We start from the raw sequence: 13,677 nt of genomic DNA, 5'->3' as shown, positions 1-13,677 counted from the left end.
TTAAAGGAAGAAGCCAGGAAAGAGGACTTAATTTTGCATCATTCATCTGCACAGGAAGTGACAGCTCTTCCTGCCTTCTCCTTACATCAGTCAACTACTCAGGGGGTTCCCAAAGCCTGGGGCATCCCAAGCAAAGGGCAAACATGGACAAAGGCATTGCATATTTGGGCCTTTTGGGGCCAGAACCTCTGTTCCACCAAAACCTAGAAAGTAGGACATAATCATAATCATGTGCTTCACGTAGCACCCGTACTGCCAATCCCCACAATTACACCTAGACTAAGGCACAAACACTCAAACAGCATTCTCACAGAACATTGACCCAACCTCATACATATCCCTCTAACTACCACACATCTTTAAACTACAGAACCCACATTCCAACACTCGCTCTGCAGTGCTAAATGCATCAAATACTGCAGACCTCATCACCTACCACAAGCTTGATGCCCTTTTAATCACAGAAACATGGTTCGCTCCCACATACTAGATGCACTTCTCCCCACAGGCTAAAGCATCCATTGTGTGGACCGCACATATAAGAAGTGAGGAGGTCTTGCTGCCATCCATAAGTCTTTTTGCTCCTGAATCCTAGGCAAGCAAGTAACATCCCGCTCCATGGAGTTACTGACATGCCACTTACCACGCTCTACAACTTAGATCCCCAACTTCCATTGTTTCTGCAGGCCGCCAGGGCATAATAAGAACTTCTCCTGAATCTCTGTGCCACCTCATCCATCCAACACACCCACACCACACTCAAGGGCAATTTAAATCTTCCAGACACCTAAAGTTCAAAGAAAACAAGAGAGATCTTCCTGAACTTCATCGGCACACTCAATGTGACACAGTACAAAATTTAGCCAACACACTCTAAAGGCCACATCCTCAATCTAGTGTTTTCGGTATCATAACAATCCAATGTGAACCACCCATATATCCCGGACTAGACAACCAACTGACAAACTCCACTCAGTGCTCATACTCAGTATCAGATACTCAGTATCCTACCAAATAATGAGATCAACTCTGATGAGAAGATCGAACTTTCGGATCCTTGAAAGCCTTCCCCATCGACTTCTTAATGCTTAAACTCATCACTTACCCTACCAACTCCATATTAGACGGCAAAAGCTTGGAAACAACTCAACTGTTTTTTGGAAAACTATGCAAACATCCATGCCACAAAACCTTCGGCACAGTAGAACTCTAAATACCTATCCCTCACTCCACAGACAAGTGCAATGTCATCAACCTTTTCAGTGAAAAACCCAAAGAAAATCGTCAACACGTTGACCTATTCTTCTACCCCAGTGCAACTAAGAACTTTGAGAAGCATTATCTTGTTGATTGAAAATGGAGCACTGTCAATCTTTGATGAAATACATCCCTGATTTGCAGATACCTAAAAAGCTTTGCCTGGTCAAATCATAATTTTCCCTGCGATTCAGAGTACAAACACATTTGAACATGCATGAATAAGACCCCTATCTGGCTACTCCTGCTCGCTCCCATACTAGCAAACTTTGTTGTGGAATATGATGGGAAGAATTGATGAACTCCAGCGCAGGGTATAGTTGTAACCAGAAAGTGCCCTGGAAGAACGTTTGACAACTCACTTTACTTCAGTGCACATGGATATTGAGATGTAAGAAAGGAGGTGTGGTGGCACAATCTTTTACCATAATATGTTACCCCAAAGTTTTTTTAACAGGACCAAAAGAAACCACAATTAATTTCCAAAAGGCCAGAACATATGCTTTTAGTTTAGGAAGATTTGGGTGAATACCAGTCATCTATACTAATGACTGTTACACGCCTCACAATCAAACTATTCACGCCTCAAATTAGGCTCCATGAACATTTCATCCCTGTAAATGGATTTTACTTTAGTCAGTAACCATTTATGAAAGTTTAATTTCATGAAAAGAATCTATCGTAAAAGACTGATTATCTGGGTTTGTTTAAATCTATTGTCGAATAAAGTCAATCCAGGAAAAAATCCTGCTGATTTCTATTTCATTGAAGTATGGCTTTCTTACCTTCTGCCTCTCCCGCTCTTCCATGGCCTCCATCAGGCTCTTCAGTTTTTGGCTCTCTCTCATTGCCTCATCTCTGGACCTTATTGCCAGCACAAAGTCTTGTTCTTGGCGTTCCAGGACTAATTGGGCCTAGGATGAGAGGAGAAAAAAATATGTCAGGTGTCTGAAATAAAGGTGCGTAGTCCTGGATAAAAACAGCTCCCAAACAATTTTTTTTGCATTTTGTAGCAAATAAGTCTACAAACAAAATGACAGAGTCTCCTGAAACAGAATAACTGTGTTCTTTTTGTAAATCTAGGAGCATAGTCATTCAGTTCAATATCTTTATCTGATTGATATTGTTTCTGTTACAGTGGCATTCCCTCAGAAGATAGAGGCACCGAAGATGGAAGCCAAGGGTAGGTGTGGGAGGTGATATTAAAGCAAGAAAAATATATCAATGTCAATTTATCAAAATTCTACAAGTTACAGGATTGACATCACATCGACTTTATAGATCATAACATCAAATGAAGTGATGAAATGAAATGTAACCATAACATCGCATAGTGACATCAATGAAATTAAATGTAATCGACAATAAGTGCAAGATAAATATAATAACTAACCTAACAGGTAAAGCACACACCATACTACTTGAGTGCATTATCTCAATGAATCCATGCCGATGTATATCCTCCACTCATTAACAAAGTGTCTGGCGCCTTATGAGAAATTGATAACTTTTTTGAAAAGACAGCTTGGAGAGTTTTCTCTAAAAAGGACAAGGACATTCACTCACAGAACTGACATGCGTCCTCATTGGACCCCTCTCTACTGTGGTGTCTTGCAAGCAGCCCACTGTGGGCTTACCATGGAGCTCTTTAAGAGCAGAATAAATGTGTGCCTTCCTCATGACAATCACAGACCAGGAAAAAGCAATACAAATGTGTAGGAGACTGGGTGATTGAAAAAGGCTTTACAAGCCATTCCCTATGAGATCCTCATTATTAAAAAATATACTCTGGGAACTGTAGAATGCAGGACCTCAGTTAATGTTGGCATGTTGCTGGCCCCAGCTGGTATGGGGCATTCCACAGGATGGAGAATGTCTCCTCCCACACTAGCACTTTCAATAACTTACGGCTATTGTGTAGTGTAAATCAGGCAAGTAGTGAAAAGGGAGAAAGCTACACCTTGCCTGTTTGGTGTAGCCTATGCTAGTCCTTCTAGTCCTCCTGACTTTTCTGAGTCTTGATTTGGGCCAGCTGACTGAGGCTGATGCTATGACACCCTTAAGTGACGCATAAAACACTGGTCCACTGCTTGGTGCAGGAGGATCATCATCATCCAAGGGCCAACTTCCAAGCTGGGTAAGGGCTTATGATGCCCTATTACTTCACAGAGTACTTCCCCATTCGTTTGGGTGCTAAATGTGAGACCCATGAGAGTAAATGTTATTCCAATGAAGTGTAGCACACACTAAACCCATATTCAACCTCTTCAAATATAAACGTTTGTAGTTGTCACCTGGACAAATATGAAAGTGGGGAAAAATTTGCCAAATGAAACAGAAGCTAGTACTTGCAATCTAAAAACTTTAGTAGTGTTGCAGCGAATGAACAGTTGGTTCATTTACACCAAAACGTCCAAACAAATTTCATACAGGTCAGTCAAACAACCAGATTAGTACTGGCTAGTCAACTAAATAGGTTAACTTGTAAGATGTTCACTTGCAGGAAGTGTGGCCACAGAAAAACTAGAAAGGGAGGCAGCAGGTTTATTAGAAACTGCTATGGACAAAAGGGATTTAGCAGAAATTTTATGGGAAATAAAGTTGGAAGGATGACAGCACCCTGTCTCAGATAAAATAGTATTGCTGGATACATAATCACATTTGTGCTTTACCACTCACCCCCAATAGTTGTGAGTGCCTCATAAATAACTGGGATAGGGCAAGTGATTGCACTTATACCTGATTCAGTTTCAGAGGATAACCTTGCTGCCTGTGCCAGGCTATCAAGGGTGAGCCAGAAACTAGTTTTCCTTTATGGACTAGACTGTTTGGGCCCCATGGTAGCAGAGGCACAGATGACTATACAATTTTGGCCGCCCTATCCCACAGTCCCGAAATATTATTATTATCATTATCTCAGACATTATCCAAATCAGAAGTCCTCCCTTTAGAGTAAGCCTTAAATAAAAAAAAATCACTTAGAACACTGTCCTTTGCATGGAACAGATATGTTTAGGACCCCCACGGATAAACACAATGAGCGATGTCCGAGAGCACATTATCCCGAACTCAGGTGAGCTTTAGACTAATGGCTTCGGCTCTTCTATCAGAGTGTCCTTTGTGATGAAAGGCTCTTAGAGGGATGAAAGACCAGAGCCCACTGGAGGGAAAATGGGTCTATTGTGACTTTGCATCTGTGTTCTTGTACACAGAATAACCACAAAAGGGGTTGTGCAATGTTTAAATAATAAACTCACGCTGTTGTTGCCAGGAGTGCTGACCTGACCTCCTAACCTACTGGGGTGGAGCTATGTCCCCCAGCAGTCCCTATTGCTATCAGCACACCACCCGGAAGGAGGGGTGGAGCGCTATTGAAGCTCCTTTTCCCGCCCACAGCACGGGACGCCGTTGTTGCCAGGAGTGCTGACCTGACCTGACCTGCTAACCTGCTGGGGTGGGACTACGTCCTACAGCAGGCCTTTGTGCTCTCTGCCACACCACCCAAAAGGAGTGGGCTGCGGCGCTATTAAAGCTAGTCTGCCTGCCCACGGCCCAGGATGCGCCCAAGCAAAGACCAGGCCAAGAGAGGGCCCATCTGTGCCATGACTCATGGTTTTCCCATCGTGGATTCTCAAGGTACTGTTTCTCTGGTCGCTTTAAATTCCACGCACTGTGCTGTGTTTGCTTTTGAACTGAGTCAGACTGAATATCTGTATATTTACTTGTGACCATAGTGAGCAATTCATAGGGGCTGATGCTAGTGAAGCTCAGCATTTGTATATTTTGTATTGAGTGCATGGTGTTTGTAGAGTTGTTCTGTGAATTTGGACAAGAAGCTATTCTGTGGCTTCTCCTGCCCAGATTTGTTTCATCACAATGGAGAAACGTAAGGCTTTAGAAGTCGTTTCTAGGCACTGCCAAACATCCAAAGGGTTCCTTTAAGCCTGACAGTTGTACACTTAAATTGACTTCTTAAAAGAGGAGGTCAGTCCATCATAGGGGCAGATTCTACTATCCAAAAGAGCTCATGAAGCAACACTAAAAAATAGGCTGCTACCATCCAGAGTTTCTTCAAAGGGCAGTCAAGTAGGAAACGCACCTCGAAAGTGTTACTTCCATCGGCTGTCCCCGAGCTGGCTGACAAAGATGAGCCTGTTCTGGCCACTCTAAATCCAGTTTGCTTGGGTGAGCCATCCAGGTAATCCCTTTCCTGTTCCCTCCGTACCCAGTAGTAACACATTTTTGCCATTGGTGGATATGGCTGGGGAGCAAAATATCATGGAAAGGCGCACACATGCTGGGAAACACTCAACCCACACCCTCTCCCACTCAGTTGTATAAACCAACTCCAATGTCCACCCTAGGTTTACCAAGCCGGTGGTGACACTAATTTCATGGAACGTGGCTCGTCTTAGGTCAAAGGTCGTCATACCTGACTGGAATATCTTCATTGAAACATATGACTTTTGTTTGTTTAAGAAAACCTGGAGTGTGGAGCCTATTTTCAAACCAGGCCACTTATATTTTTTCATCCCAGCTATACCAAATTCAGATCGAAGACTCTCGGGAGGGCTAACGATTTGATTTAGGCAAGCCACACATTGCAAAATCACAAGAATCAACATAAATTGTCCAGATATTCCTGCCATCCAGCAGGTGTCTGAAGGGTTTCACCGTACTGAAATCTTTATGATTTACTCTAGAGGGATTTAAGATGGACGTTCATCGAAGACTATCCATCATCTTGACCACCTTTGAACCCTTGAACAGTGAAGATGATATTCTTTTTTTGATGAAGATGAGAAATGGGGTGATCCAGCGCTCAATTCACCATAAAAAGGTGGACAAAAGCGGCCTTACATCTCAAGGCTCTAAACTTAGAATATGCTGTCAGCGCCCCTAATGGGGTAACCAGGTCTGATTCAACGGGGGCTAATACATATTACAAACCATTCCATACAATCCACATTGATTACATCTTAGTGGACTTGAGATTATGGGCTCAGGTAGAGGATATGGCTGTAGTTGTGAGGTTGATAGTGACTATAATCCCTTGTGTCTTGTTATGACTGACTTGTGGGCTGGTCTATATATATATTTCTTTCATTTTGTTGCACTATAACTGTTAAGCCCGCAAACAACAAGTGTAGGCTAAAATGGTGTCCGATAATTGTAGGAAGCTGGGATCTGGTTGCAGTACCTCCTGACTTTTTGCACGGTTTTTGATGCAACATTGACTGAGGTGCAATGGGTCCTTGCTAACTAGAACAAGAAACCTGGTCACTTGATCCCCAAGAGGCCAGAATCTTTAGTGCCTTTGTAAGTCCCTAGTAAATGGTATCTCTGGTACCTAGGGCCTAGGGACTAAAGAGGGTCCCTAAGAGCTGCAGCATACGTTGTGCCACTGTAAGGCACCCCGACCCAAAATCATGCAGACTGCTGCCACTGCAAGTGCTCCCCAAAAACTGAAAACACTACATGGCACACACTTGTGTGCCATGCCCCTTAACACTGCCTGTAACATTTGTAAATCACCTCTACAGCAGGCCTTACAGCCCTAAGGCAGGGTGCATTACATTACAGGTGAGGGCAAATCTGCATGAGCAAATATTCCCTTACTATGATTTTGTTGATTCTTAGACATAATAAGTAAACAGGGAAGCCATTTTAAATATATGTGCAGGACACTGGTCAATATGAGTTCCCCAGTTACATGGTGGCTTTAATGAAAATAGGGATGTTTGCTATCAAACATCTCATATTATTAACCCCTCACCGATTCAAACAGTGGACTTGTTAACATATGCACCCAGAGGGCACCTCAGAGGTGCCCGCTGAAAACCTACCAACTGCTGGTGGGCTAACTGACTAGTTCTAGCTAGTCTTACACCAACAGACGGATTTACGACCCCAAGGGGTGACAGCCTTTGCTCTTTGGAGGTCAGGAACCAAAGCCTCCTCTCGCAGGGGTGTTACACACCCCTCGCAAAAGGATGACCTGCAAATCTGCATGACAATGCAGGAAGCTTCAAATAAGTCTATTGCCTTTGATATGCAGATTTGGCTCTCCTCAGAGGGAGAAGCCGACCTCCTGCCCCCAGGGCCCTTTTGGCACCTGTACAGGCTGGTATGTTAGCTATACAGGAGGCGTGTTGCATTTAAAGAGTGGTCACACCGCGAGAGTGACCAGTCTGAGGTGTATACAGACTTAGCAATTTCGCCATCTTGCGAGTGGTGGACTTAGCAACTCAGGAACGGGGTGATGCCCACTCCTCAAAGGAAGTGGTTATCTAGGGGGTATAGTGACGCAATGCGTAGGGAGCCCATTGGATACTACACTTCACTCCTCTTAAAAAAAACAAATTGAGTGTTTAGAGAACCCCTGATACCAGGAAAACAGATCTTCACTAGACATAAAAGTAGTGGAAAAGAAGCTCATGAACCAGAGAAGCACAACGGACTTGGCCCCAACCCTGCCAGCTGTACCTGACCCTTGTGGAGCAACTGACCTGTCCTGCCACTGCAGCATCCAAGAAACCAGGAGAGCTGCCTTCGCAAATTTCCAAGAAGAACGTCCTTGGAGCATAGGAGCTGCTTCCCTACATCTGCAGGCAACCAAAGTCAGAACTGTGTGTACTGGGACCACCAAAAACCAACACCAGACATCACCACTGCACCCAAGCAGCCTAGCCCGAACTGAAGTGGGCCAGCTGTGTCAACATGGTTCTCAGGCCCTCCAGAGACAAAGCCCACCTTGAGTTTACCCTTGTGGACTTCCCGACGGCGTCTACGGCTTCTTTTTGCAGACCCCTCCCTTCACCTCGACCGCTTCCTGTAATGGAGACCCCATGTTCTACTGCACCACCTCACCCGACGCCCCAGACCAAGGAGAAGAGGACAACTGGTGTCCCTATGTTCCCCAGGCTCTCGGAAGACCCAAGCCCACTTATTGGTTCAAACGGACTGGTCCCCTAGTCCACGCCCGCAGCCTGTTTCTGTGGGCCCCCCTTCACCACCACCGGTGACAGAAACCCGACGGTCCAAACCACCTCTACACCCGGCCGCCCTGGAGCAAGCATAGCAGGACCACTGATGTCCCTACGTCTATGAGCATCACAAGAACTGAACCCCCTCAGTGGTTCACCTGGACTGGACTCTCAGTCCGCCCCTGCAGCATCTTTGTGACCAGACCAATCCCTATTGACTTACAAGGGGCACCTGACGTGAACTGCACCTCTGCAACCGGCCGCCCCAATGCTGCTCGAGATGATCTGTTGGTGTGGCCTAAGACCTTTACCTGTACTCACCTTAAGTCCAGAAGGGTTGGTCCTGAAAGTTGCTGGGGAGTACCTTTTGCTGTGTATGTTTCCTCTCCCATAGAGTAGCATTGCAGTTACAGAAAAAAAGCACTGTGTCGACTTTTTTTTTTTTAACTCTAAAAATTCTTAGCTCAAAAATTACTTACCTGATTCTGGTGATCTCAGTATCAAAGTTTATATTTTTGTATGTGTTATTTCACGGATCTGCCATTCCTCCTACAAACTATACATCCCTTTCTGATTCGGAAGCGCACTTTTGAAATGATATTCTTAGGGAAGTTTAGATTCCACCGACAGAGAGCCAATTAACATACAACCACTTGCCACTTCAGGCCTTTCTTTTGACACAGGTGACATCATTACTGCTCTGGATGCCACTACTAGTGGCTGAACTGTGGGACCAGGTGGCATTCCATTCGATGTATTCTAATACGATATAATTGGACCATGTACTTACATGCCCTGGTGAACACCACTGTGACGGGAAGCCCCCATTCAGAATTCATGAAAGGGTGCGGGAGTAATACCCATCTTTAAGAAGGGTGATAGATGTCATCCTACAAACTATAGCCCAATTAGCTTCATAGACTGTGTCCACAAAGTCTTCTGCTGATTAGTGCTGAAAAAATCAAGACTGGATCATGGACAACTATATATTGTCTCCTTTCCAAGCAAGAAAACCAGCACAATCGATCCAGTGTTTTGTTTCCTGTTTATTTACTAGAAGACTGTAGTTATTGGCAATGGCAGCCTCTATGTTGCCTTTACCGATCTCAAGTTGACATTCGATCTTGTTCCCCAACACAAGCTATGGCAGGTTCTTAGTGACATGGTTATGTCTCCAGGCATCCTCACCATGCTTGTCCATCTCCACGAGGGTAATTATGCAAGAATCTGCAGGGGTAGCCTTGGCCAGCTTACTGACAGGAACTCCATTGATAAAGAAGTCCGGCAGGGATGTGTCTTGGCTCCCACTTTGTTTTCTTTATATTTGAATTATATTTTAACCTCTCACCACACTTGAGGGTGGACTCATTTAATTACCTGGGTATTAATCGATCCTCAAACATGTTTTGGAAACATCATGTGGCTAAAATGACCCTGAAGCACAGGCAGATCACAGGTGTAATCTGCAAAGAGAACTGTGCGTCTTTCAACAAACCAATAACCCCTGCTCTCCAAATATATGAGGTTAAGGCAGTGGGATCTGCGCTATGTGGCTCGAAACTATGGGGGTTCACAAGCTGCACATGTTTAACATAATTGGAGAAGAAGTTTGTAAGGAGCCCAGGCCATCTTCTGTCCCGCACCCGGTTACACCCCATTTTGCTGACATGGGCAGGAGGGCAATAAATGATACGGCAAGATTGCAGCCTTTGTTATTTTGGAGGAGAATTTGGTCCAGGCTGGAATTTTCTAACTATGCCACCATTCTGCTTGAATTCATGCATGTTGACAGGTTTGAACAAATTGGCTGGCTGTCACATACCAAAAATTGCTGGTCTCGATAGGGCTGAAGCAACTCTGGGAGTCTCAGTCCCGCCATCCTGCACTTTCTAAAAACCAGATGAAAAGGTAGTATTGGAACTGGGTAACCCAGAAGGAGGTCCAAACAGCTGCAAGTGGCATATTGACGGAATTCAAATGGACCCCACTCTGACACAATATTAGTCTTATCGGACAGGAAATTGTGTTTCCAAATTAGGTTCGAAAGGCTCCCCATGGGATCGGTTATTCACAAATGGGCCTACCCAATGACTCCGCTCTGTGCCTAGCTTGTAATAATGTGGTTGAAACTGATGCTCATGTTTTTTTGGGCTGCCCTGCATATGCAAACCCCTGTCGAGCATAGATTATGACCCTAAGTAAACAACTGGACATATGCAACTATTTCACTGTGCTTAGAATTCTAATATCTGTTGCTTGTCCTGTGCATGCTTGTACCCTTGATACATTCTTGGGGCGATTTTGGCATTTAAGAAGAAAGGTTCTACTTATGCTGGGAAAATTATGATGCTGTTACAAAGGTCTAACCCTCCAGTGTTCAATGTGTTGCTCTCTCAGGTTTTTTTTTTGCTTCCCGGACACTACGAAACGCCGTGCGATTACCTGAACACGGCTTTCCCCTTCTTATATTCTTCGTCATAATAGGATACTTTTTGGCGTTATAGGTGTCTCAACTACCTGTCATTTCTCTCTATTCCAGTTACCACAAGTTTTCAGATATCTGGGATTGCTTGAGAGTACATTTATGATAGATGGCCTTATTGTAGCTCAGCCCTGATGAAGTCTTTGAGATTTATCTCTCACAAGACGAAACACGTGTTGGCGTTTGTTGCTACATGACTACTTATCGGCTGTCGTAGTCACAGATATATTAACCTTAAGGATCGTTTCCTATCACTGTGTTGTAATTTATTGTTTGAGATTAAATTGAAGATCCTGTTTTCATGATTTCCAATTGTACAAAAATTCTTTACCATTACAATATGGACTCTCAACATCTTTAACATAACGACTGTGATTCATGAGTGCCCTGACTTTCGACTTATCTCTGCTCTCTCAGGTTACGCTGTTGATTCCGAATTGGTGAATTGTTTCATAGTGGAACATATTTATTGATTCTGTGAAGTTTGGCGGCATGGTTTTAATGATTCTGCGGTTCTAATGATTCTTTTTAATGTACACCCGCTGCATATTTTTATATGTTTATGGCATTTTCTTCCGAAATAAAGTCATTACAACAACAACAAACAACTTGTGTATGCTCAGGATCAGCTAACATTTCTCCCAAGCACCTATTCGGTCTAAAAGTATCCTTCCATTGGTGGTACCTGCTTGAGCTGGGCATCCAGTCGCTGTGTGCAAATCTTGCCAGAGTTGTATTCAGCACTGACCTGGAGGAGAGATCAGTACAAGATCATTCTACTTGGCTGATGGGCTTTTGGTACAGTCACAACCACTGTAGTTCTGTGCACGGAGATCAAAATGGTGCCACTGTATTGGATACCCACATTCATTTTAATAAGAAAAACAAGAAATAACAGTATGGCCTTAGCATGTATGTTCACCTTTAAAAGGTACCCAGTGTAAGTTATAAAGTTTACCACATTGAGAAAGAAAATAAATATGACCCCTGTTGTGTAATGTGTATTCCTATTAGTTTAAGATAGATTTGTGGTAAAAACAAAGAGCACTTGTAAGCATTAGTAAAAGTAAAAAAAAGCAGGTAGCATTTTGCTTCTTTTCTCATTTATTTAATTACTTGGTTCTGGAAAGCATTCATTTGTTGACTTACAGCCACTTCATAGCACTTACCAAGAAGCACATGTTTAAGAGAGTCACCATCTTCCAGACTGTAAAAACCTGCCAGCTTCCCCCGCTGACCTACTGTATGTTATACTACTTGAGGGTAAACGTTGCATTGAGAAGCCATCCTTTCTTCATAAGCTGTAGGACGGCCTAAAGTAAATAGAGTAGCCAAGGGAGTTCCTTCATTCAGATGTTTCAGAACCCTTTAGATTCTCTACAGTGACATAGGGACTCTTCTCGGCTAGACTGTCCAGATCAAACACCTGCCAGAGTTTGCTCACATCTGAGCTAAATACAATGTTGCACTCACAAAGACCCCTGTATCTGCTCTGGAAGAGCTACTTCTCAAAGAAGCTCAGGCAGATCCCTTTTGAAGAAATGGTTTCCACAAAACCTTCATTGTTGCAAAGGACACTGTCCATCCTGATTTTTCAAAGAATACTACACAACAGCATTCCAGCCTGACCCATGTAAGAACATAAAAGCAAGCTATTCAAGTTATATTATTCAATAAAACGGTTGTTAATATCACAGAATTTGCCAAAATCCTACCTTAAACTATCCGTATTTTGCAAAACTATTAAAAACCCAGGACTTGCAATAAAAAAATCACATCTGTCGCCTGTACAGACATGGTGCAGTCCACAGGTCACACAGACATTTTCATACACACTTTCCTTGGGTTTCAGTCCATTGCACGGCTCAAAGACCAAGGGCTGATTAAGATCTAGAGAGATAGCCCGCCATGGAGATGAAGTAAATTACTCTTTCCCCATGACAGAGGGACTACCCGCCAAATTGATAAATTACCACCAAGCAGGCAGTCATTTATAAAAGCATTGGCAGGAACCACTGTCACAGTGGTTCCTGTTAATGTAGTTAACTCTGAGCCACGGGGCTGCGACAGCGAGACACAACACTTTAGCACACAGTATTTGTATTTTCTTTGCAAAAGGAAAATCCGGAAATTAGATTTTCTTTTTGTATATAAAAAAATATATATATATTGCTCCCCTAATCATGGAGGAAATCTTCTCCCATGGCAGGGGACCATTATTACAATTTTACTGTCCCTTGCCGCTAGGTTGTGCCCGGCAGTAGAGAACAGTAAAATACATGGCTATATGTCCACCCATCTAAACTGGGCTGGCATGTGACCATTTCTCTGACGGCCCCTACTTCCCACGGCTCTCGGAGAAGTTTGGCCCCAGCAGAGATTGAGTAGTCTTTGCTGTGGTAAAACTTAAGATCTGCTCGACATTAAATTAAGTGGGCAGACCACTATGTTGGCAGGGAGTGAACTCCGTTACGACAGAGTTCCCTGCCCGCCAACATATAAAGCAGGCCCCAAATTACTATATTTAACTATAAATATCAGGTTGCACACTAAAAATGCCCAGATAAGTGTGGTCATGCACACTAGATACAGTGAAGAACAAGAGCAGCTAATAACTTTATACTGTCAACATCAGCCTCAAATGTACAGTGTACACACTGGTAAAAATATACCTAAGGGAATATGAAGCTGCAGGGAATAGAGAGAGGTAGGTGCTGATCTACAAAGCAAGAATGTGTGAGAGCACAAGGGATAATGGAGGGATGAAATTGCTAATACCCCACACCTTTCCAAATACAGTTCAAACAAAAGGCATGATGGAGCAAGCAGCAAAAGAGCAGACTTGGTAGGCAAAACACAAAGCTTATGCATTAGATAAATTGCATGTCCACTCCATGACCAACAAGACTGCTGTTTCATGATCAATCAAAGCCACTTCTGGAGATGTATATT

The 13,677-nt window shown here is 43.5% G+C and overlaps 1 protein-coding gene across 1 annotated transcript in view; it reads right to left on the bottom strand.

Annotated features, from left to right (window-relative positions):
• The window catches only part of CCDC150 (coiled-coil domain containing 150), a 192,498-nt gene that overhangs the window by 83,012 nt on the left and 95,809 nt on the right, over positions 1 to 13,677 (bottom strand). Inside the window, exons 17-18 of the mRNA XM_069213090.1 lie at positions 11,411 to 11,473; positions 2,043 to 2,171 (exon numbers count right to left, since the gene is read on the bottom strand). Of these exons, the coding sequence (XP_069069191.1) occupies positions 2,043 to 2,171; positions 11,411 to 11,473 (192 nt within the window). The remainder of the gene's footprint in view (positions 1 to 2,042; positions 2,172 to 11,410; positions 11,474 to 13,677) is intronic.

The sequence above is a fragment of the Pleurodeles waltl genome, chromosome 11 (genome assembly GCF_031143425.1).
Source record: "Pleurodeles waltl isolate 20211129_DDA chromosome 11, aPleWal1.hap1.20221129, whole genome shotgun sequence".
Lineage (NCBI taxonomy): Eukaryota > Metazoa > Chordata > Amphibia > Caudata > Salamandridae > Pleurodeles > Pleurodeles waltl.
This window is presented reverse-complemented; position numbering and strand designations above follow the sequence as displayed.